Source organism: Chiloscyllium punctatum, chromosome 48 (genome assembly GCF_047496795.1).
Source record: "Chiloscyllium punctatum isolate Juve2018m chromosome 48, sChiPun1.3, whole genome shotgun sequence".
In the NCBI taxonomy this organism is placed as follows: Eukaryota; Metazoa; Chordata; class Chondrichthyes; order Orectolobiformes; family Hemiscylliidae; genus Chiloscyllium; species Chiloscyllium punctatum.
In genome coordinates this window covers 39,770,946-39,796,942 of record NC_092786.1, presented here as the reverse complement: position 1 = coordinate 39,796,942, position 25,997 = coordinate 39,770,946, and the positions used below count along the sequence as shown (strand labels likewise).

Sequence of the window (25,997 nt, the reverse complement as noted above, 5' to 3'; positions counted from 1 at the left end):
TCAGTTTCCAGAATCCAAATTTAAAGAATGTATTAGAAGGATCTTAAACTATTTCAGCTAGCATATCAGCTAGGATGCCACAATTAGTGAAAGCACCCTGGGTTAAACAGAGACAAGGAATACTACACCTGCCAATCCAGTAATCTATCATAGAAATACAAGCTTCCATATTGGAGACAAAAAGAAATAACTTGTGTTTATATGGCACCTTTCATGAACTCAGAATGCCCCAATGTGCTTTACAACCAAATAAATACTTTTTGAAGAATTGTGAAAAGGAAGTTTAATGCATTTGTAGATATTTTCAACCTTTAAACTGAGCATTGCTGAACCAAGTGAAAGATCACCTCTTGAATCATCGCACAAAAATAATTCCCTCATGTACATCACTGACTGCTTACTATTTACAGAATATAAACACTCTGGAAATTGGAAAAATGCATACATTTCACCACATTCTTCCACCAAGTATAACTGACTGGCAATAATTTGACTGTGGGTGTTGACTGGCGTGGAACTTGGCTATTTTTATCGTGGAGTTGTCCTTTAGCCGATGTTGGACTCCATGGTATTAACTCTGCCTGTCAATCCCCTATTTTAAAAAAGTTCCTAATGACACATCTTCCAATAATTGCATCTAAATCTTAAGAAAATGACAAGATATTTACAATTCCACTTCAGACTGATTTTGGACTTGGCCCAGTGTCAAGCAGCTGGGTTGACTCATAATTTGAATTTATGTTGAAGAATAAATGTTGAAATGTTTGTTTTACACCTTTCCATTGATATATTCAAGTTATAGGTTTGGCTGTAATACACTCTTTGAACAAGGCTAGATCAGTATCCACCATTCATGGAATATATCTTTTTTTGTGAAGGTAATATTCTTGAGAAAATAACATAAAAAGTTAAGAAATAGGTTCAAGAGTCAAGCTTAAAACCCATTGAGTTTTTTCTTTCTTTCATTCTGATCATGACTGATCTTCAGCTTCAATTTCACTTTACTGCTTACTCATTATAACCCTAGCATATCAATTAGGATGCCACAATCAACACTTGATTCCCTGAGAGACCAAATATCTGTCTACCTCAGCCTTAAGCATGTTCAGTGATGGAGCACCCATGACCTTCTAGGGTGAAGAACTTGAAACATTCACAACCACTTGAGTGAAGAGATTTCTCTTCATCACAGTCCTAATTTAGACTGGGAAAACGGGATGTTTAACAAGACCTGGATGCCCTTGTAACTTAATTGCTAAAAGTAAGTTTGTAGGTGCAGCAGGAGGTACGGAAGGCAAATAGCGTGTTTTAGTACAGGAGCAGGCATACCTTGCTGCAATTGTGCTGAGACCAGATTTGGAGTTTTGTGTTCAGTTTTGGTCCCCTTAACTGGGCAAGGATGTTCTTGATTTGGAGGTTGTGCAACAAAATTTTACCAGACTGATTCTTGTAGTGACAGGACAGACACATGAAGAGAGATAGAATTAATTCGGATTACATTCATTGGAGTTTCAAAATGTAAGGGGGGGGGTGCGTGCTTTCATAAGAACCTATAAAATTCTAATGGGAGTAGACAGAATAAATAGAGGAAGGATATCCCTGATGAGTGGGAAATTGAAAACTAGTGGTCACAGTTGATACGGGGATAGGCAATTGGGCCCATAATGAGGGGAAATTTCATCATCAAGAAAGGGATGAGGCTGTGGAAATCGCTGCCACAGCAAAAGGTTGAGGTCAAAGCATTGAATGTAGTTCTTAGGGCTGAAGCAATCAAAGGCTATTGGGAGAAAACAGGAACTGGATACTGACCTGGATGACCAGCTGTAGTCAGATTAGATTAGATTAGATTAGATTACTTACAGTGTGGAAACAGGCCCTTTGGCCAAACAAGTCCACACCGGCCTGCCGAAGCACAACCCACCCAGACCCATTCCCCTACATTTACCCCTTCACCTAACACTACGGGCAATTTAGCATGGCCAATTCACCTAACCTGCACATTTTTGGATTGTGGGAGGAAACCGGAGCACCCAGAGGAAACCCACGCAGACACGGGGAGAATGTGCAAACTCCACACAGAGAGTCGCCTGAGGGGGGAAACTGAACCTGAGTCTTTGGCGCTGTGAGGCAGCAGTGCTAACCACTGTGCCGCCCATAATGGTGAAGAAAACGTGCATGAGTACAATCATAATAGGAAGTCACAAGCCCTAGAATAAAATGAAAACCGAATGTGTCATCACTCCTACAAAATACTGATAACAAAAGATTACTGAGGCATAGTGTAGCACAATTGACTGAACACCAGGAACTTAAAGCACAAGCCACAGTTAGATTGATACATCCCCACAGCAGGGTGCACCAGGAATTAAATGAAGACAGCAGTTGCCACAATGGCAATTTTTGTGTAAAAAAAGAACTGTGGAAATCAATAAAGTGAAAAAACAATGGTGTAGAAATAAATCTATACACCAGCAAGATCACTGTGAAGTCTACAGATGGATCAACAGGTACCAGTGAAGTAAAAAAGATGTTCATGGCAATTATGTCCTATCCCTGCAGCCACAGATTGATTTTTCCTGCTTTCATTCAAAATTTACTTTTGAAGCACTTGTTATTTTCCCCATCTCGGTAGACCTACAAACTTCCAAAATCTAGCCTCGTGCGCATCCTCAAATTTTCAGCACTCTGATGGCCATTCCTACTGTGCCTAAGCCTTCAAATCTGGAATTCTTTCCTCAATCCTCCCCGGATTTCTACATCTCATTCGCTAGGTCACACCTTAAAGCCTACTTCATTGACCAGGGATCATCTTATGCAAGAGAGGTAGCCTGTAATATAAAATCAGGATCATTAAAACATCTCCTGAATGAGCTCCCATCACTTAAGGGAGCTGTGAATCAATTTTCCTCTTTTTAATTGGTCTGTTTTCACAATCTGGCTTTCCCTTTTTACATGCCAAGACTTTTCAAGTGGGTAGTATTCCTGTACGAGTATGTATGGAGTACAAAGACATTTGCATGTTAGATGTGACAATTGGTCCTTATCAATCTGTTACTTATGTATATTTACATGGATTTCGTAGTGATGCAAGTGGTGAATGGCCTATTCTTGCTCCCATTTTCTACGTCTATGTTTCTAAATGAACAGTCCCCTTGTCCTGAGAACATGCCCCTGATTACTTAATCCCTCAGCTAGGAAAACAATGCCTTAATGTTTATACCCTGACGACCCCATTCAATATCTTATATGTCATACTGAACATAAGCATATGGGGAAGTGATGGCCTTGTGGTATTATTGCTGGACTGTTAATCCAGAGACCCAGGTTCAAATCACATCATAATTTCAATAAACATTTGGAATAAAGAGTCTGATGATGATTGTGAAGCGATTGTCAATTGTGGAAAAAGCTATTTGATTCACTAATGTCCTTTAGAGAATGAAATTGCCATCTTTACCTGGTTTGACAATAGACAGTAGGTGCAGGAGTAGGCCATTCTGCCCTTCGAACCTCCACCATCATTCAATATGATCATGGCTGATCATCCTTAATCAGTCACATGGCCTGCATGTGACTCCAGACCCAGCAACGTGTGATTGATTTTTAACTGCTCTCTGAGCAATTAGGAATGGGCAAGAAATGCTGGCCTGATCAGTTACAGTCTCATCCCATGAATCAATATAAAACCTACTCTTGTTGAACGTTACAGACTCACATCAGGATTGGAATGGGATGTTTCCTTCACAACTCAATTTTCTCCCAGAGGTGGGAAAAGGAATGGATATTACTCAACGACAATGAAAACAACTAAATTGGGCAAATATTAAAATGAAAAAGTATTGTAAAAGTTATGCTTTATTGACAATCAAATTGTTGAACCAGGTTTAAAACAATGATGTTAATCATGTAATTGCAGTCTACCTGGTCCCTTTTTATAACAAGGATTTTCATTAAACAGTTCTCTTCGCAATTTGTTTTTCATGAAAACTACATTGGTTTGTCAATATCAGGACTTGACAGTAAAAGATAGTCTACATATTTTCTCTCCTGTGCAAGTTGATTAATGTGCCGAGAAGTATTTAATGTTTTTTTGTGCAGCCAAATCAAACAGGAATGATGAGTAATTGCAGACCTTTCTTACAGATGGAGATTATTTCACATTTACAAGACATGAGCCAATAGGGGTGTGTGGACAGATCATCCCTGTGAGTATTATTCATCAACAGTAGGTGTTTATGTTCTCAGAAATACCACAGATGAAAACTGAAGACCAATTTTTAATCTTATTATTTGTGCACCTCTGACATGAAAGGATAACTTGCAGCTGGGAGTCCTTAAATAAAAACTCAGCCCATTGAATACGAGGAAAAGCCTATTTTCAAACAGTAGAAGGGACTTATTTATTTGGCTACATTCATAGTTAATTTAATGCATGTATTAGAGAGATCAAATCAGCACCTTACATTCTTTATTAATCAGATAAAATCTCTGATGGTTCAGTTATTTTGTACAGGGATTTGAGATTAAATGCAGAATAGATTATGAGTGCTGCACATGTGTTACAGTAAAAGTGTGATTGCAGAACATTTAACAGTATCTTCCAACAGTTGTGGATATTCTTGATAGCTGAATATATATGTGTATACTTCGCAATGTAGATTGAGAAGTATCCAAATGTAAACAGTTAGGTGGAGAGTAAATATCCTAATAAAGCTCATGTCTTGTATCTGTTTCTTTCAGATAAATATCAGTATGCTTGAACCTATAAAATGAATTATAATATTTAAAACCCAAGGGTGGTAACATTTAAGTTAGCAAATTTTGAGTTTGTGTAATTGAGTGTAAATGAAATACTGTTGCCTCATGCTTCACTGTCATCATGACTATAGTTGGCTTTTAAATGTCAATCACTTTGGGCAATAATTGCAGTATAAAATTATTGTCTATTTTGATGTATCCAAAGATCTGTATTTATACAAGGGAGTGACCTATACACGACATGATTTATATAACATGAGGAAAATAACTGTGTCCAGGCACGGAAGAATTGAAGCTTTTGTAAACAGGCTGGATGAGTAGAAAAATAAATAAACTTGCTTTCGTTTAGTGTCTTTCCCAACCAGCAGACAGCTCAAAACACTTTGTAGCCAATGAAATAATTTTGAAATGGAGTAACTATGACAATGTAGGAAATGTGACAGTCAACTTCCACATTGTAAATTTGCACAAACAGCAATGTGATAATGACCAGGAAACCTGTTTTTCTGGTGTTATTTGAGAGATAAATATTGACCAGGACACTAGTCATTTTGCCTCTACCCTTTTCTTAAACAGTGCTGTGCAATCTTTTGCATTCACCAAGGCAAGCAGACAGGTCCCTGGTTGAATATCTCACCCAAAAGATGGTGTCTCTGACAGGGCAGCACGCTCCATGCTACACTGGAGTGCCAGCCTTGATTTTTGTCCTCACATCCTGGAATTAGATTTGAATGCACCATCATCTGAGCAATAGCCAATACCAATTAGTAGGCCTGAAACAGTTATCAAAGATGTCAATGTATAAGCCTTGTCAAGTGATGAACCATGTACAGCTCAGATCACTGCATCCTCTTTCCAAGCCATGTTACTGGGAGGAAATCCAAACACGGGCCAAACACGTACCTCAATGTGTGAAGGGACTTCATTTGGAGAGAGTATGCAGCTTCAGATAACGTTTGTTCATCATTTAGCAATTGGTCCAAAGACTAGTAGTTGGAGACCCAGGGGTTAGGCAGCCAATCTGACATCCTGGCTGCAGGGGGAGAAAAGGTGTGAATAGTCCACTAATCACTAACTGAAATGTCAATGCTTAAGTCAATAGACATTATTTACTTGGTCAATGGTTCTAATCTAAAAATATATTCACAATGTGTCTGAAACTTACTGTTGTCAAGATTTATTAAAAACATTCACAAAGTTAAAGTGTACCATAACATCATTTCAATGAGATTCCCCTCTTTCTCCAAGAAATTGTAGAAATCATGAAAATACAAAAAAAAAATGAAGTATGGTGAAAGGAAAGCAGCGGAACATATGTTGAATAGTGCAAGTACAATTCTTAATGAAGTGAGAAACAAGCAAGTTGCTGCTTTGTCTAAAATGTATAGGCTGTAAATTAACATTTATGTTGTGATAGATCAACACTGAAGAGACATACATATATCTAACATTCTTTGTCCAATATTTTAATGAAAGTATTAAAACAAATTGATGAATTAGCTGATTTAGAACAAGAGGCAATATTGTCAGAAATTCTCGGTGTATTGGTGATTAACAGTGATCTTCAGTTTAAATATGTAAATGCATTTTTACGTAACTCTAGCAATGGCACTACTTAATTACTGTACAGAAATGTACAAACAGTCTTGTCAACAGTTGGTCTTAAATAATTATGAGCTTTTGTCATCAGAACATGATTTTACATATCCCATTTTTACAATTATCTTTCTGTCCCTCATTTGCCTGCAGTGGAATTTTCCTCTTCTCATGTTTGCGTGGAAGATAGTTCCTGCCTTGTGTTGTGGTAACACAGTAGTCATCAAACCAGCAGAGCAAACACCCCTGACTGCGCTCTACATGGGAGCCCTCATCATTGAGGTGTGCTTTTTTTGACTTTCAATGATGACATAAGTAGTGAGATCTGACAGTTCCTCTGATATCTCTCCGGTTATTCGAGGCAGTTTTTCCTTTGCTGAACATATGTCATCTAATCCTACTTTCACAGACTGGGCTTCCCCCAGGTGTGGTCAACATTGTGCCTGGATTTGGTGTGACAGCTGGTGCAGCAATAGCCTCTCATATGGACATCGACAAAATCGCATTTACAGGATCAAATGAGGTACACAACTTGCCAGAAACATTGTCAAAATTAACACAATGTTATATTGACTTGACATTAACACTGTGGGTTTATATTGAGTTGTTAAGTGACACAAATAATAGAATTAAATATGAAGCATCTGCATTGACATAGTTTTATCATGTCTTTAGGATGTTCTGGAGGACTCCACTACCAATTGATGCATCGTCACTGTGTGTAGTAACCAAATGAGGCAGACAATTTGCATACAGTATGATCCTAAAATGAGATGGAAGATTAATTAGAATCATAGAATTTACTGCACGGAAAGAGGCCATTCGACCAATTGTTTCTGTTCCAGCTCCCACAGAGCCACTAGTCCCGCTCGTCCCCCCGTCTCTGTAGTCCATTAAATTCATCACTTTCAAATCTATATCCAGCTCTTTTTGAAATCTGTTATGGAATCCACCTCCACCAGTCTCCCAGGCAGTGCATTCCAACTCCTAACAATGCTCTAAGAAAATACTCTTCATCTCACTCCCTCACTCTCTTGCTGACAATCTTGAAATTGTGACCGCTGGTTAAACTCTCTGATGGTTGTTTCAAGCTTGACTTTTGGCAAAGACCAGAAAGCACCTTGCCTTCCACCAAATGGGAGAGTCCAAAACTAGAGGGCGTGGATTTAAGGTGAGAGGTGATAGTAGATTTTAAATGAGGCAAATAGGGTTTTGAATTAACGTCCCTCTGCAATGCATCAATAAATAAGTCAGAATAACTCACAGCCTGAAACTTCTAGTCAGCCCTTTTTCTGTCACTGATAAGAAGAAAAAAAACGAACCCGCTTACCTTCCGCTGATCTTTCTGGCCAATATTCCACTGGAGTATTCTGCAGGTCCTTTTTAAATCTTTCTCCACTCACCTGAAGTCCATGCCCCTCTAGTTTTGGACTCCCCCACCCTAGAGGGGAAAAAAAAGCATTGGCTGTTTACTCTATCCACACCTCTCATGATAACTTACCAGGCAATTTCCACAGAGTCAGTACGTTAGGACTTTCATGGCATCCCAATGATCATCTTGGGTCATACTTCTCATAGTCTTCAACTATTCTGGCCATGGGTGGCACGGTGGCAGAGTGGTTAGCACTGCTGCCTCACAGCGCCAGAGACCCGGGTTCATTTCCCGCCTCAGGCGACTAACTGTTTGCACGTCCTCCCCGTGTCTGCGTGGGTTTCCTCTGGGTGCTCCGGTTTCCTCCCACAGTCCAAAGATGTGCAGGTCAGGTGAATTGGCCATGCTAAATTGCCCATAGTGTTAGGTAAGGGGTAAATGTAGGGGTATGGGTGGGTTGCGCTTCGGCGGGGTGGGTGGTGGTGGTTGGGCCGAAGGGCCTGTTTCCACACTGTAAGTAATCTAATCTATTCAGAGACCAGATGTTGGTCAGTGCCTTGAGTATAGGAGTTGGGAGGTCATGTTACAGCTGTATAGGACTTTGGTTAGGCCACGATTAGAATACAATTCTGGTCTTCCTGCTATCGGAAGGATGTTGTGAAGCTTAAAAAGTTCAGAAAAGATTTGAAAGTATGTTGCCAGGGTTGGAGAGTTTGAGCTATAGGAGAGGTTAAATGGACTGGGGTTATATTCCCTGGAGTGTTGGTCGCTGAGTGGTGACCTTATAGAGGTTTATAAAATCATGAGGGGCATGGATAGGGTAAATAGACAAGGTCTTTTCCCTGCGGTGGGGGTGTCCAAAACTAGAAGGCATAGATTTAAGGTGAGAGGGAAAAGATTTAAAAGGGACCTAAGGGGCAACACTTTTAATGCAGAGTGTGGTGTGTGTATGGAATGAGCTACCGGGGAAGTGGTGGAGGCTGGGACAATTATGGCATTTAAAAGGCATCAGGCAATAGGAAAGGTTTAGAGGGATATGGGTCAAATGCCAGAAAATGGGACCAGATTTATTTAGGATGTCTCTTGGCATGGACTGGAGAGTCTGTTTCTGTGCTGTATATCACTATAATTACTATTAAGGCCTGATTTTTTTAAAAGCAAGAATTGATGATGTTATTTTTAATAAGTCATTTTAATAAGTTCATAGCAAAATTTGGGTTAGAACTTTCATTCTTAGAAGCAATGTTAGGGCAGATGGGGGAAGAGGTCTGGAGCTAAGCCAATATAATCTTCAAAAACTATAAAATGTTCAGAGGGGTAGAGTAGAAATAGCACTGGGGAGATAATCGGAGCTGTGGGGGAGGGGAAGTGTGCTGTCTGTCCTGCCGAGAACCCACATTTTTGGTCATCAAGCTTCTGGCTGTAAAAGTCTCATCCCCTATACCTGACCTCCCTCCCATCTCCATCACCATCTTGCCCTCAACACCACTACTCACAGATGCCGAAGGGAGCTGGTAGGTGCCCTACATAGTGAGGGGCATCACATGTTGACCTGAAATCAGCCTGAATTAATGCTCATCATCTGCCAGCCACTTTGCAGCAGGCTCTAATCCTCATCTGCTCCCACTGTCAGAAGGGAAGTCCCTGCAGAAGGATCACATTTGAACTGATTCTATGACGTTTCCTGCAATTTTACCACCCTCCTCCAGTGACCTATATAATCTTGACTAATATTTCATTGCCTATTCATCAATACTAATCATGATGGTCTCGAATTAAGCCTTTAAGACTGCACAAACAACTGAAGAGCCATTTAACTAATGTTAACCGTTACTAGAGTTCTAATACTACAGTGAAAATTCAAGTCTATTCTATGCTTCAATGGATCAGTGAGCACATGAGATGATGTTCCCCTCCACTAAAGGGTTTGCATGAATTGGCACAGCTGGTAATTCTGTAACCTCTGAAAACACTCAAGTGATTAGTACTGGGGGGAGCGTTAAGATTAATGATGACTTGAATAGCAGATGTTCTGCATCCTATGCAGATCAGTAGAAAGCTTTGGCTTTTCACCAATGCTATACCTTCAGTTTTGGAGCATTAAATATTCAAACTTTTAGACAATTAGCACAGAGCGAATTACCAAACACAAGAGGCAACATCATGTACACCGGTAATATTGCAACATACAGTGTCGCTGTAGTGTTACCAGACCATAGGAGCTGCTCTCTTATTAGAGAGAAGCAACTGGTGGTGATTTAACCTGAGGGCCACCAGACCTCAGGTGAGCGAACAAGTTGAGAAGGACAGTTTTACTTGGTAACCTCAAACCAGTGATGGGAATTGAACCCATACTGTTGGCATCACACTGCTCTGCAAACCAACGATCCAGCCAACTGAGCCATACCGATTATTATAAATCAAAATTAATTTGCTTTAAATATGTCTCATAATCTGACCTTCAATTATTGTGCCAGAAAAGGAAGCAAAAGGCAATTGGTCAACTCTGTAGCTGTCTGGACGGGTGATATGGCATATCAATTAAGAGAAGTGATTATTTTCACTGTAAGAGCAGTGCATGGCAAGAGGTTGATTGATCTTGTAGCTCTTCATCTCAGATCCAGTAGCATAACTGCTGTGTTGCAGTAGGTTTAATAAGGTTGTGCATCCAATGTGCCTTTTGCATTTCCAGTCTTCCCTCTCTTCATACTTGCCAGCAATATAGGTGCTAGCAGACACTGCACTGATATTCTTAAGCAGAAACTACTTTAACTTTTTGTGTTGACAATTGCACTGCTTCTTTGAAATTACTAATGCTAGGCCTAACATAGGATTAAATGTGGTTTTTTTGATTTGAGTGGGCAGCTGTGGAATATTGAATGAGTTCATACTTAAAGATTTTAACACAGTCTTATCAAGCAAGATGCGGACATTTCATTCTTATTTTGCTGTTCAGTGCTAATACATTTTTGGGCACAGTGTCATTGAATGGTTACAGAGCTGAAGGAGGCCTTTTGGGTCATTGAGTTCTTGCTGGCTGTCTTGAAAGAGTAATTCACCTAGCCACCTTTATCTCAGGCTCTGCAATTGCTTTTGCTTAAGAGCAATATCCAACTACAATTTGAAAGCCTCCATGCTCTTAGGAAGCACAATCCAGATTGTAACTGATGGCTGAGTAAAAACTTTTTCTTATGTCATTGTTATGTATATAGAATCCCTGGAGTGTGGTAACAGGCCCTTTCATCCAACAAGTCCACACCGACCCTCCGAAGAGTAACCCACCCAGACATTCCCGCTACCTGATATTTACCCCTGACTAATGCATCTAACCTACACATCTCTGAACACTTGGGCAATTTAGCATGGCCAATTCACCCTACCAGCACATCTTTGGATTGTGGGAGGAAACCGGAGCACCCGAAGGGAAACCACGCAGACACGAGGAGAATGTACAAACTCCACACAGACAGTTGCTTGAGGCTGGAATTGAACCCAGGTCCCTGGTGCTGTGAGGAACAGCGCTAACCACTGAACCACCGTGCCACCCCTTGTTCAGCTTTTGCAGTCGATTCTCAACTTGTACACCTATCAAAGGACACTGAACACAGAGCAGTAGTGCTTTCCTAAGTTGCCTTTTTTTACTCACATTAATATAAAGCAAAAACAGGCAAATTGTTCTGGGTGTTGTGAAATGCTACTCAGCCCGGCAGCATAGGGAGGACTTCTCTTAATCCTGAACAATCCCTGCAGCAAGGTACACCTTGCACGTGTGACAAGATGCTGAAAGGCATCTTCCTCCCAATTCCAAGGATCAAACAAAGCACATTCAAAAGTTGTATCCAGAGTTAATAAAACTGAGTCAGAATAAAAACCCAGATGAAAAGAGGGGAAATTTAAAAGACAAAGAAGAAAGATTCAGACATAAAATCTGAGGGGATATTTTCAGCTTCAACGCTGTGCACTGCAAAGATCCACACCCAAGAACGAGAGAAGAACAGACTTCCATTCACATATTTCATCACCACCAGATGACTCAAAGCACTTTACAGGAAGTGGAGTGCTTTTGGACATGTATCGTATCACAGGAAATACAAATTCTCACAAACAGCAATATGAAAATAACCAGATCATCAGTGATATTGATTGAGAGATAAATATTGCCATGTCATTGGATAGATATCAACATATGAATTATGGGCAGAAGTAGGCTATTCAATCCTTCAAGCAATTTCCACCATTCAATAAGATCATGGTTGAGCTGCTTGTGTTTCGCATTCCACTTCCCAGCTACCCTCAAAACCCTTGCCTAACAAGATTCTACTGTGCTTTGAAAATATTCAATAATGCCCACTTCCGTCCTTCTGACATAGCTCTCTAAGCAAAAACAAAAATCCCTTCATCTTTTCAACCATAATTTAAAACATTTAATCCCTAATTATGGATTCACTCACAAGAGTAAACATTCTTTTCACATCCACTTTGCCAAGCCTATTAGAATCTTATAAATCTCATTCAAGTCATCATTCATTCTATTAATTCTAATGAAAACAAGCCAAGTCTGTCCTGTCTGTCCTCACAAGACAACCTACTCACTCCTAGTTTCAATCTATAAAACCCCCTTCTGAACCACCTCAAATGCATTTATATTCTTCCTTAAATATGGAGCCTTAAACTGTATAATATTCAAGCTTTGGTCTTAACCAATGCCCTGTAGAACAAAAACATAAATCCTTACTTTTATATTCAATTCCTCATGTAATAAAGAATAACATTTCATTAGCTGCCTTAATCACTTGTTGCAGAATCCTAGAAAGCCTAGATCCCTCTTTAAAATAATTAAACCATTTAAATAACTCCTTTTTATCTTTCTGACAATGTGAACAACTTCACAGTTTTCCACATTATACTCCCTCTACCAGATTGTTTGCCCACATCTCACCTATCTGTATTGGTCTGCATCCTTGTTATGTCAAATTCCCAATACATTTTCCCGTCTCTTTGTGTCATTTGCAATTTTAGTTAGATATCTTCTGATTAGCCTTTCAAGAGAGGTTATTACACATCTCTGGAGCAAGTGGGACTTGAATCTGGGTCCCCTGGTTCAAAGGTAGGGACACTACCATTGCACTACAAATAGACCATGCCTTTGATCCCCTCATCTATATCATTGACACAAATGTTAAAAAAATTCAAGAGTACAACATAAGCACTTGCAGGACCCCATTCGTCACATCTGCCAATCTAAAAATGACCCACTTTTGCATGCTTTCTGTCTTCTGCCAGAGAGCCAATCTTCTATACCTGTCAGTATGTTACCCCCCCCAACACAAACTCCCTCATCATGCAATAACCTTTTAGGTGGTACCTTTTCAAATGCCTTTTGATGATGTAATGGGGCAAAATCTTATGGTCACCCACAAGTGCGTTTGGAGTTGGAGAAGGCCCAAACAATTCAACTAAGTAGAAGGACTAACTGCCAATTCCATTAACAGTAACAACTTGCCTGGAGTCAATGTTTAAAGGCTTCTCATAAAGATACAAATTAGAAACAGGAAATAGTAGAGTCAGGGGATTGAAGATGTGGTCAGAGAGGTAGGCCCTCAGGAAGCTCTTGAGGGTGTGGTGACAAGGAGGAATGTTATGCAGTGAGTTCCAGAGTTTGCAGTTCAAGTTTTCATGCAGATTGTAGGATGGGAGGGGTAAGTGATGCACTGAAGGTCAGAGGCCTCGGGGTGTATTGCCCTGAAAAGCTTAAAAGGCAAAACACAATAACAGAACAAAGTGAGATTTGTAACTCAAACTGACATTTTGAATTCAATTTCATAGTGGAGGGGGGAGAATCAAATAGGGGTGGAGGGGTGTTGGTTGATAAGGATGAAATTGAATTAGGATTTGGCGTAGGATAAGTTTTGGGCTTCAGATCTTTGAGTATGTTAGAGTTTGCTTCGGATGGAACTGCTTGCATAAAGAATGCAGCAGTCTGAGGAATCTAATAACCACTATCATAAAATTTAATCCAAGCTATTCAGGGTGCCTGAGGAGATGGGCACTGGATCAGAAAGTCTCTCTGAATCATGTTGCACAGACACTTATTTACCACTTGGAATACAAGCAGCTTGCCCATGAGACAACAGGTTGCACTATAAAAGGCAAAATCACTTCCCAAACAATGAGTCTGACAGATTTATTTTTTTTTTAAATTATCATTGTGTTAAAATGGAGATTCAAACCGTTTCATATCAAGTATTTCAAAGTTGTAAGTGATTTGGAGGTGCCTCTTCAGGCAAAATTATTTTAGTTGCAATTCTAGAAGGTTCTGCTTTCATTAAAGCATATGTTCTAAGTCATATTGTGTGGTTTGCCTCAATTGCAGTTTATTTTCATTACCTGCACATTTAAAAGCTTCATGACCCTAAAAATGAAAATGAAAATTATCCAAAATCTAAAGCTCCATCTCGCAGATCCAAACAAAACCAGATGCTTACTGCGATGTTCAGCCATTATATACTGTGTCCTTTTTAGGTTTTGATTTCCTGTTATGATCCAAATATCTAAAAGCAGCTGTGTCTCACAGAGGTTAACATTTGGTTTGATAGGAATACCACAAAACAGGACATCTATTTTCCAATAAAAAGTGCACCGCAAGGTCTAGTGTAATAAAAGGTCTGCCTGCTAACAGCAGTGATCTGCTCCCTTATGAAAAGCTGCACTGCTGTCCTCCAAGAAGTCTGCTTGAGAGACTTTCTTTTGCATCTTTTACTAATTAATTTCTTATGATGATTGAGTTTCCAGTAACTAAGGTTTCCTTTGCTGGAATTTTCCTCCTGTGATTACCGGAACGATTGTATTTTTTTTTATTAACAGACGCTGAGCATATATTTTTACTCATAAGTTTACTTTCTTCTATGTAGCCGATATAATTCTGAAAAGATACAGCCAAATTCTATGACACGGTTTCGAAAACGGGAGAGCTACATGGGTTGATTGGTCTCGTTTTCTTTACTTACGTTTGTGATATACTGAATACAATCTTCTTGAAGTAATTCTTTCTCATTCTGATATGAACACATTACATTGTGATATGGAAAAGGCTGGAGGAGTTGTGCAATTTATGCTGTGGAACCTGATGTAGAAAGTATTTTTGCAGCAGTTTCTTCATGCCTGTTACTAGCCAACAGGTACAACCTCTTGCCCCTGGTACTTCCACTCTGGTCCTTTATTAATCTTGGTCACCCTGACCACAAATATAACTCTTTGATCTCCTCTGTTGCTAAAGCTGCTTGTAAGTAATTCTATGTTTATTAACCCAAGACTTTGTTTTCCCTTCAATAATTTTAAACTCTCAATAAAAGCAAAGCCAATTCAAGGATAAGCCAATAATATCTCAGGGAATGTGGTGATAGGGAGAGCAACTAGATCAATGGAATTAAAGCAAAAGATTGGCTGTGATCGTTTTGACTTGTGGATCTGGGTTAACACAGTGTATTGTATGATCCTGCTGCTATTTCCTTTGTTTTTAATACCGCTGGCATATTTAATAAAGCCCTTCCTCCTAGCATTGCTCTTTCATCCTGAACTGAGGCAATTCCTAATTTTCTCTAGAAGCAAACCTCCTTCCTCTGCTGTCTGCTGCATCTTCACTTGTAACTGACATAATCTTTACAATTGATATTGGTGCGGTCAATGTCCCACTATGGTTTCTCTCTTGTTCCTTTGAAAGCTCAGCCTCCCGACCTTTTGTACTCTCTCCCATCTCCAAAGCCTCACTGGGTTGAAACCGAGACTCAAAACAGCTTCTGACCCTTTGTTTATTCTTTTAGAGTACAATTGGAGAACTCCTCACCACCTCATTCTCACTTTCTTCCTCTGCCTTTCAGGCTTTGTTGAAACTAGACTTTGAAACCCAGTCTCAGTTGATCTTCCATTTTATCTGAACTTTTGTAACATTTTTGGTGTCCTGCACTTACGGTGTTATGGCCTTTGCTTTGGCTTACCAGTAAAAGTAAAATTACATTTTTAAAAAGCTGATAAAATGAATAAATTTCTTCATTTTGAAACTTCCATATGCTTTCTAGAGGTACAAAGCCAACTTGCTTCCAGTTGGAAAATTTCTACTCAACAAATGAGATGACTTAATATTGACACTTTAAACATAACATCTAATTGCAATGCATTTTTATTTTGGAAATTTTAGTAATTTCAATGATATTATCACGTTCTGTGAGAAGGGAAGCTCAATTGAGCATCAATGCATGAGGACAGCACCTTTCAAACCCACAACCACTTCCAACTAGAAGGATAAGGGCAGCTGACACATGGGTACACCATTCCCAGCAAGTTCCCATCCAAGCCACTCACCATCCTGACTTGGAAATATATGGATTCTAGATTAGTGGTGCTGGAAGAGCACAGCAGTTCAGGCAGCATCCAAGTAGCTTTGAAATCGACGTTTCGGGCAAAAGCCCTTCATCAGGAATCTGCAGTCATTGTTTTTACCCCTTGGAAATATATGGCCATTCCTTCACTGTAGCTGGATTGAAATCCTGAAATTCATTCTCTAAGGGCACTGTGGGTCAACCAACAGCACATGGACTGCTGCAGTGCAAGAAGGCAGCTCACCACACCTTCTCAAGGGCAACTATGTACAGACAATGAAGTCTGACCACGAGCGAATAAAAAAAAATCTATTCCAACTCACTCCTGGCCAGTCTCTCCAATTAAATCCTTTGCAAATTTGATACCATCCAAAACTCTGACACCCATGCCCTAACTGCCCTGATTTCCTGATTTGCACTAGTCCTCAGTCAAGCAATGCCTCAGTTCTAAGATTTTTGTCCCCTTTTTGAAATTCCTCTGTGACCATATCTTCTTCCTATCTCTGCAAATGTCCCCAGAGATATCTGTCCCCCCCCCCCCCCCCCCCCCCCCGCAAATTGTGACACTTTGAGTGTTGACAATTTTAATTGCTCTACCATTTGGTCTGTGTTTTCAGCTGCCAAAATAGTAAGCTCTGAAATTGACTCCCTAAAACTTTCCATCTCTCTTCCTCCTTTTTCTTCTTTAAGATTCCACTTAAAAATCTTTGACCAAACTTTCGTTTTTCCTGTCCTAGAATCACCTAATGTAGGCCTGGTGCCAAACTTTGTTTGATAGATCTCCTGTGAAGTACCTGGGGATGATTCATTACATTAAAGGAGCTATATAAATACAAGCATGTTGTTGGCTGGGCAAATGCGAAAACGGTCCTGTGATTAGAGCAGGTGAGAGTGACAGCCAATGTTGTGCAAGTTAGACAGTTTGACAAAGGGGATGCCCCACATAATCACTGTGCTTTATATAACCCACTGCACCCTCTGAATGCAACGTCCTCTCTCAACCCAATCCCTACTGCCTCATCACGTGACAACGTCAAGGATGGGATGTTTGAAGTTTGAGGAAGGAACCATGACACTTGGATTGGTGCCACAGGAGAAGAGCATGTTAAGGGGGCAATTTGAAAACCATGAAAGATTTTTAAGCAGTAAGTCATTAAAAGGCTATTTCCTCTATTTGAGGATTCAGTGACGCATGGGTAGTAACACAAATTTGATGCAGAGCTTAAGGATTGATCTTACACAGGGAGTATATGGAGGATGGAATGCTTTTCCAAAGGGACTGTTTGAGACAGAGATCACTCAATCTTTTAAGGGATCGATTGTCAAAGAGAGAGATCAGAATGGTGAGTTTAGTTGTGATTGTTCAAGCAAAGAGCCAGGTCAGGCACAATGGATTGAACGGCTTCTTTCTGTGTTGCAAATGGTTATGGTTCTATGTTTTCTGGTCTCTGTGTCCTATTCTTGCTGGCTACAGTTCACCAGCTGCGTGGTTTCAAGTCAAGATACAGGATTTACTCCCATTGACTTTACTAGGTTTCAGATCATTAAATGTTTAAATGGAAAACGGCTGTGTCCGATGTCATGTTCCAACATACCTCACCAGCTGCAATGCTTACATTTCACTGCAATAAAGTAAACTCTGCTTTTCATTTAAAAAAAAAATTAGCCTTACCCACAAAGGAGAAATGGACTCAGAAGGCAAAAATCATCAGTGGGCATCGGAATAAATGCTTCAGAACGTCACTAATGATGGGGAACCCTCCAGGTAATCAGTGGGGAGTGAGGAAGTTAGCCTGAAATGTAATGGGCTTGATTTGCCAACCAGGTCATTTCCTCCATGTCACCAATTTGCTGTTTGAATCATTATTTGACACAAAGTTTAGGAGGGAGAGTGAACAGTGTAAATGGAAGGAGGAATTTGCAAAGAGGAAATCAGTGGCAGAGCTGTAATATTATTGGATTAATAATCTAGAGGTTAATTCTCTGGGGACATTGGTTCTAATCCCACCATGGCAGCTGGTGGACTTTCAGTTCAATTAAAAACTTTGAATGTGACATTAATTCAGGAATGGTGCAATGAAACACAGTCATTCACGTTATCCTTGAACAATCTGTACGATAGGCAGAGGGACAGGTAGTATCGAGGAAGTAGGGAGGCTGCAGATGGATTTGGACAGGGGCTAGGAGAGTGTGCGAAGAAGTGGCAGATGGAAACAAAATAGAATGTATGAGATTAGGAGGAATAGAGGTGTAGACTATTTTCTAAATGGGGAAAGGCTTTGGAAATTTGATGTACCAAGGGACTTAGGAGTTCCAGTTCTGGACTCTCTCATGGTTAACATGCAGGTTTAGTTGGCAGATAGGGAGGCAAATGCAATGTTAGCATTCATTTCAAGAGGGCAAGAATATAAGAGCAAGCTCTGTATTTGGAATATTGTCAGCAGTTTTCGGCCCTGTATCTAAGGCAGGATATGTTGGCGTTAGAGGAGATTTGCAAGCATGATCCACGGAATGAAAGGCTTATCATATGAGGACTGGCTGAGGACCCTGGGTCTGTATTCGATGGGATGAGGGGGGAACTGATTGAAATTTATGGAATACTGAGATGCCTGGATAGAGTGGACGTGGAGAAGATGTTTATCCTCCTGAGGGCACAGCCGCAGAGTCAAGGGGCAATACTTTAGACCTGAACTGAGGAGGAATCTCTTCAAATCACTAAGCGTACTTAAGACAGAGACAGATAGGTTCTTAATTGGTACAGGGATTGGGGTTACAGGGAGAAGGCAAGAGAATGGATAGAGAAACCTATCAGCCATGATTGGCGGCACAGACTCGATGGACTGAATGGCCTAATTCTGCTCCTATGTCTTATGATGTAATGGAAACTATAATTGATTGTCATAAAAGTCCATCTGATTCATTAATGTCCTCTCAGGGAAGAAATTCTGCCATCCTGGTCAGTATATGACTCCTGACCCACAGCAATGCCCTCTGAAATGGCCCAGCAAGCCATTCCCTTCAAGGATAATTATAATGGGTAGAAAATGCTGACTTGGCCAGCAATGTCCACATCCCACAATAAGAATAAAGAGAAAAGGGGATAGACAAATTTAATAAATGGATGAAAATATGGCAGAGGTGTGAGGTGACTTTGAGGACAAAAAAGGTTACATATACTTTTTAAAAAGGTAATATAAAACTGTGAACTGTAAAGCAACAAAGAGATTCAAATATCCAAGCATATAGACATTAAACACCCATAGACAGATACAAAAAAAACTTCAATATGGTGAATGCATGATAGCTGTTTAGCCTAAGTCAGGGTAAAATGCAAAGGGAAGGAAGCAATGCTTCACTTATGTACAGTCTTTGACAGACTTCAATTTGGAACACAGTATTCAGTTTTGAGTGTTGCTCTGCTGGAGATAGCTTGGTACAGATTTTTAAGATCCACACCCTGCTGTGTAGGACTAAATTACAGGGACAGGTTGCATAAGCATGGCTCATAATTCTTTGGAGGAGATGGAGCTTGATCAAGGCATTTAAAAGGCACACAAAGAAAAACAAAGAAATTATTTCCTTTGTTGGGGGGAATCAAGATCAAGGGAATGTAATGATAACATTAGAACAAGTGTGTGCAGGAATGAAATCAGGAAACACGTTTTCATGTGGGTTCTAGGAATATTGAATTTTCAAGACAGATAAATTACATTTTGGTGGGTCACTGTTTTCAAAGCATATGGAGCAATGGCCAGGAAGTGGAAGTTGAGATGTCTATCAGACCGATGGTGGAGCAGAGACTAGATTAGAGTGGTGCTGGAAAAGCACAGCAGGTCAGGTAGCATCCAAGAAGCAGGAAAATCAGGAGGCCATTCCTGATGAAGGGCTTTTGCCTGAAACATCGATTTTCCTGCTCCTCAGATGCTGCCTGACCTGCTGTACTTTTCCAGCACCACCCTGATCTAGACTCTGATCTCCAGCATCTGCAGTCCTCACTTTTGCCAATGCTGGAGCAGGCCTGAGCAGTTAAACGACCTGGATTTGATTTCTCTCCCCTGAATTGTTGATTGCAGGAAAGCAGCTCTTTCATGTTTGGGGACCAATAGACAAGGAAGACCACATTTTATCTTGCTCATTAAAGGTTCAGCTCGGTGCAAAAATGCTCTTTTTCTAATGAATTACAAAAGATTCTGCTGCTGTTTGGTGCACTGAGTTGCTTTTGCTAAAGAAGTCTTTACAATGTTTGAATATGTTTTGGAGAATATTTCACATGGTTCTGGCTCATATCCAAAATGGAATCTCACAAGTGAGAAAGGTTTATTTTCTTGTATCTGTAAACCATTCAACTTGAGGGTGTTGGGAGAGAGGGGATTATACATGTTAGGAAATGGGGCTAACCCATGCTGCAGTTGCAAGTGAACCTATGGATGGAATTAGCTCAATATTCTGCTCTGTCATTGAAAAATGCAAAGAGGGGAAACACCAAAGCTCTGAAATATAAGTTTATGTTCAGTATACTTAAAGTAAAGTAAAGTAAATCTAGCACCACTCTTTTGGGATAATTCAATGACCACTCCATTTGAAGGTGATACCATCTCACTCCCACCAGGCATTGGGATAAAAAAATCAGCCCTCAACTCCTCAAAAGCTTCTTAATTTTTCAGACCATCACAAATCTGTTGAAGTTATAGCCTCTTATAATTTAGACAGTTTACAAATCGGAGAGATTGAGGGAAAGAAATTGTCAAAAGTAAAGGATTTTTTTAAGCTCAGGCACAAGCAGGAAGGAAGGGTGCCAAAGTGTGAATACGTGGTAACAGTAAAACTTCTCCACAAAAATAGCTGATGTGGAAAATGTTTGGTGGGCTGACAAACTAGGTTTGGAGTCCATTGGCCTGATGGGAAACTAGTGGGAAGGTGGAAAGCCACATTGTGGAAACTGGTGGGAGGAGGGTGGACAAAGGATAGAATAACAGCAGGAAAGGTTAGGCAGAGTGGAAGTGCGCAGAGGGATAATACTCTGACAAAGAGGAAAGTGGTGCAATGCGAGATGGGCATTTATTCCCAAGAAGTAGGTAAGGGGAGAATAGTTGACAGAAGGTACAAAGATTGAGTGGGACACTTTAGGGTAATGTAAAACTCTTTAACTATAGCAAACATAAAATTAATTTTGCAAATAAAACAGAATCCCCTAACAATATCTGCCGTGAGTGTGCGAATGATGTAGTGTGGTGACATGCAGCAACGTGTCCACTCCCTTGACTGAGGATCACTGACAAATGTGACAAGTTGCCTGGCCTCGCAGCTGCAGGGCAGCAAGACCAATGGAGTTTGAGTCTTTCATGTGCAGCGGAGGTAGTAAAGTTCCAAAAGGCAAGATGTGGATGCTGTGAGAATCCAAGTAGGTGAAAAGCACTAACAGAACATGCCAGCAGTTCTGAGATGCAACCTGCTCTAATCCATGAATGGGTATCCACCCCTGCTCGCAAACTCTCCTGGCTCCAGCATTAAAATGAAAGCTGCCAGTGTGCCCCAAAATGCAGCATTAAAGTGCAGGACTGTTCTGTAAGTGGATCAGGGATATGCCATAAGGACGGGGTGAGGCTGGTATGTGTTGGTTGCCAATGTCTGTAGACAATGGAATGCATGTGGTCTTGGCCCATCGAGTATGCCTGGAGATATTCGTGACTGGTGTCCAAGATGGAGGTCCAGAGGAACAGGCAGTGAACTGAACTTTGACTTTCATTTCAGCAATTAGAGTCATAGAGATGTACAGCACAGAAACAGACCCTTCAGTTCAACCTGTCCATGCCGACCAGATATCCCAACCCAATCTAGTCCCACCTACCAGAACCCAGCCCATATCCCTCCAAACCCTCCTTATTCGTATATCCATCGAAATGCCTTTTAAATGTTGTCTTTGTCTAATGTCTATCCAGTGGGTGGAATAAGTAAAACTGCATATTAATGAGGCAAAATTAAGTAATAATGAGATATTAATTCATGCTAATAGACCTCCTAAGAGTTGGATAGAGCTCTTAAGGATAGTGGAATCAAGGGTTATGGGGATAAGGCAGGAACAGGATATTGATTGAGGATGATCAGCCATGATCATAATGAATGGTGGTGCTGGCTCAAAGGGCAGAATGGCCTACTCCTGCACCTATTGTCTATTGTCTATTGTCTCCTGCTGCGCTGTTGTAAGAACCTTGTTCAGCAATTGGTTGGAAAATAGAGCTTTTTGCTCTCTATGTCCAGAGGCCGCATGCTGGACATTTTACCCGGTTTTCCTAAGTTTCTCACCATTATCCACATTGTTCAGGGGCAGGACAACTTCATTGCTTGGATTCATTTTTGAATTCCAGAATTGTTCTTTGAATTTACATCCCTTTAGCTACTGTGGTGGGTTTCGAAGCCACATCTCCAAAGCATTAACGCCAGAGTTCTGGATTACTGGACAAGTAATATTACCAGCACCTTGGGGTTTTTTTTCCATTTGTTGTCCCCGGGTTCTTGCTTTGTACAGATTGACTGTCTACAAAATATGAGGGTGTTTCAAAGGAATTCAGTGATTGTTTAGTACATCCCGAAAAGAATTACGTCAATGCGAGTTCTTTCTTTCCATTTATTAACCAGTGCTTCCTCAAATGAACATTGCCATAATCACAGTGTGATTCATGAAACAGCAGAATAGAAAACCAGTAATACTTGGACGTGTATTTGTTGCAAGTGGGTTGTTCAATATGTAAGGAAACCATGGAATTATTTACGATGAACTGAGACCAGACGTTGCTATTGGCCATTGATGAATGGCGAGAGACAGGATGGGGTCGACTTCTCTATGTTTCACTCCTCATGACAAAGTATCCTTTCTAGCCTTTTATCCCAGTATAAGCAAGTCTAGCCTTTAGAAGAAAGCCAAATTCAGATGCTGTTTGCACCTCAGATTTTTTTTAAAAAAGAGAGGCATTAAATTAATGTTGTGCAAGAAATGAGAGAATAAGTAACTCTGTGAATCTGAAATAATGGTTGATGCTGTCCTGTTTCTGAAAGATTTCAAGAATGTCCTGTTAAAAGTCTGAAGTCAAAAGAGGAGAAAGCTGTTTCCTGTCTCAATCCCTTAAATGCCAGAACTCAGCACTTTTTTTGGGGGCTATTTCATCCAAAAGTGTCAATTAAAAGTAGAATCAGCCCACAGTAATTTCCCCAAAGCATTCTTCTGAAGTTTTACATAGTCAGTAATGATTTCCCATGATAATTTTTTTCAAGTATAAGGAATGATGAACATTTTCAAACATCCTTTTGACCAAAGCTCATACGGCACTAATCATACCATGTTGCGATTACAAAATTAAGGAATTTCTTTCAAGCCATAAAGCAACAGGAAGCAAACAGTAACTCCGAGCCTTAATAAATCTTCTGAGAAAAAACTAAAATACTCCCATTTCTATGGTCCTATTAGTCAGGAAGTTGCACGTTTTCAGATGCCAGTAAACTCCTCATATCTGATAACTGATCCCGTCACTCTCCAAAATCTGCCTAAGATGCAAAAGACATTAAACTCATCCCTGCAAACTCTCTTTCGCATTTTTAAATTGACTTGATCAATCATAATTCACTTGCCAAATTAATTTTGTTTCAAAAAATGCTTTGTTATGTACAGCTGACTATTGCATTTTGAAGTGAGGGAACTGTTCATTTAAAAGAAGGGGAACAGTCACCATTTGTTTAGATTTAATAGATCACTAGAGTGAAGAAAAAGTTTGCCAATGCTCCTGTGCTTCGTGTCAGACTTGGTACTAATTTATGTATTTCTAGAAAAACAAATATAAATTGTTTCCTTTATATTTTCAAAACAAGGTTGAGGTCTATGACTTTAAAAGGTGAATACTTAAAATACTTAAATACTTTAAAAACCAGAAAGAATATCATATCACTTTTCATAACACAGCCAGTTAAGTACTTGTTCAAAGTGTGGTCACTGTGATAAGACAGAAGTCTCAGTGCACTTGACGTACAGCAAGATCCCAGAAACATCAATTCGTACACTGTCAAGCAGTAATGACAGGATCCAACAAATTGGCCAACCAGCCTCATTTGATTATTAGTGCCCAGTTAAAAGTGTCAATCCCTTGGGTGGCTTAGCAGTTTATGTGCAGAAGCCCTGGTCACCTTTGCAGGGGTCTTTACCATTGGGCATAGTTCTGTCACTGAATGTACAGGCTGACCATATTGAATACTGAGAGCCCATTTTTAAAATATGATTTGAATTTTTAACATGAACATAGCTCCCACACATTTGTAGGCCCCGATCTTTCACAACCACATGAAAGGACTGACAATGCAGCATTCTTTCAGCGCTGAATGGAACTGCCAGATTATGAACTCAATTCTGAAGTCTCTGGAGTGAAGGCTTAAACCCACAATTGTCTTTTGGAGGTCAGAGTGAGACTGAGCCAAGGATGACACCTCACAATATTCCAGTGATCAGGTGACAGTGAGTAATGATGGTACAGCATGATCTGTGCTGGATCACAGCTACAGAAAAATCTGAGTGAGTTTTTGGAAAGATTGCCTTTCAGTATTTCTGTCATGTGTTGTTATGTTCCTTGTGTTTTATACTGCCAATAACCAAACAAGTCATGTGTGTTGATGTCTTTTTCATGTTTTCTTTTGTATCTGTGCTGGGCAAATTCTTTAGCCTTGATTATGGGAGCCATGTTAGGCATTATAACTAGGACATACAGACAATCAAATTGTGCCATTTGGTGAATTCTGTCTGTCTAACCTCCTCTGGCTGACAAAACCTAATGTTATTCTGCAGTTCAGCTGGTAAAGAAATCTGCTGCTAACCCGATTGAATGTGAAAAGACTGCTTGAAGTATGCTATTACTTTCATATCAGTAGCTGGCTGGACACAGGAGAAGCATCAAAGTAAATGGAAGTAAAACTAGAACCAAATCCCACCCGCCCAATTTTCTGAGTTAACAGCTGCATTAACTACAAACCCCATCATTCACTCGGCAGGGTTTCCAATTTGCCTCAAGTGTGCTCGCCTTCATCCCCTGATTTATTTTAAATAGGAAAAGTGTTAAAGACTTTGAGTGGTCACAGAATAAGACTTGTGAATGTGCTGCTGTTACAATGTGTATGATATCCACTCTCTCTCATACCTATCACTCTCCTGATATGTAACAATTATGCAGTCGTATGTTAACGCTGCTTCTAACACATGCCCGTTGGCTATGTTACATTTACTTTGTTGAATCTGTTTTAGTCCTCACTGATAGAATATTCAGTATCCAAGACAGCCTTGCTCCGATCTATGAGTTATCACTTTTCCTTACTTGAACTTTAATATTACTAAATCTCAGAACAGCCTCAGACTAAAGTTTATATTCTGTATTTATCATTAGGTTGGAAAATTAATCCAGGAAGCAGCTGGGAAGAGTAATCTGAAGAGAGTAACACTGGAGCTGGGAGGAAAGAGCCCGAACATTATTTTTGCAGATGCTGATTGTAGGTTTAACTTAAAATGACAACTATTGTACAGAGCAAGGACACACACATTTATAGTACAAAAATGCCCTCCTATGCAACTGGACTTACACACAAGCACATGCATGGCAAAACTCTCAATTTTGATGTAGTGCACAATTAGATTAGATTCCCTACAGTGTGGAAACAGGCCCTTCGGCCAACCAGTCCACACTGACCCTCTGAAGAGTAACCCACCCAGAGCCATTCCCCTCTGACTAATGCACCTAACACTATGGGCAATTTACCATGGCCAGTTCACCTGACTTGCATATCTTTGGACTGTGGGAGGAAATCGGAGCCCCCGAAGGAAACCCACGCAGACACTGGGAGAATGTGCAAACTCTGCACAGACAGTC

At 40.2% G+C, this 25,997-nt stretch overlaps 1 protein-coding gene across 1 annotated transcript in view; it reads left to right on the top strand.

The window, feature by feature from the left end:
• The window catches only part of aldh1a2 (aldehyde dehydrogenase 1 family, member A2), a 73,375-nt gene that overhangs the window by 35,321 nt on the left and 12,057 nt on the right, over positions 1-25,997 (top strand). The window contains 4 exon segments of the mRNA XM_072565014.1: positions 4,144-4,205; positions 6,508-6,636; positions 6,764-6,877; positions 25,518-25,620. Coding sequence (XP_072421115.1) covers positions 4,144-4,205; positions 6,508-6,636; positions 6,764-6,877; positions 25,518-25,620 — 408 coding nt within the window.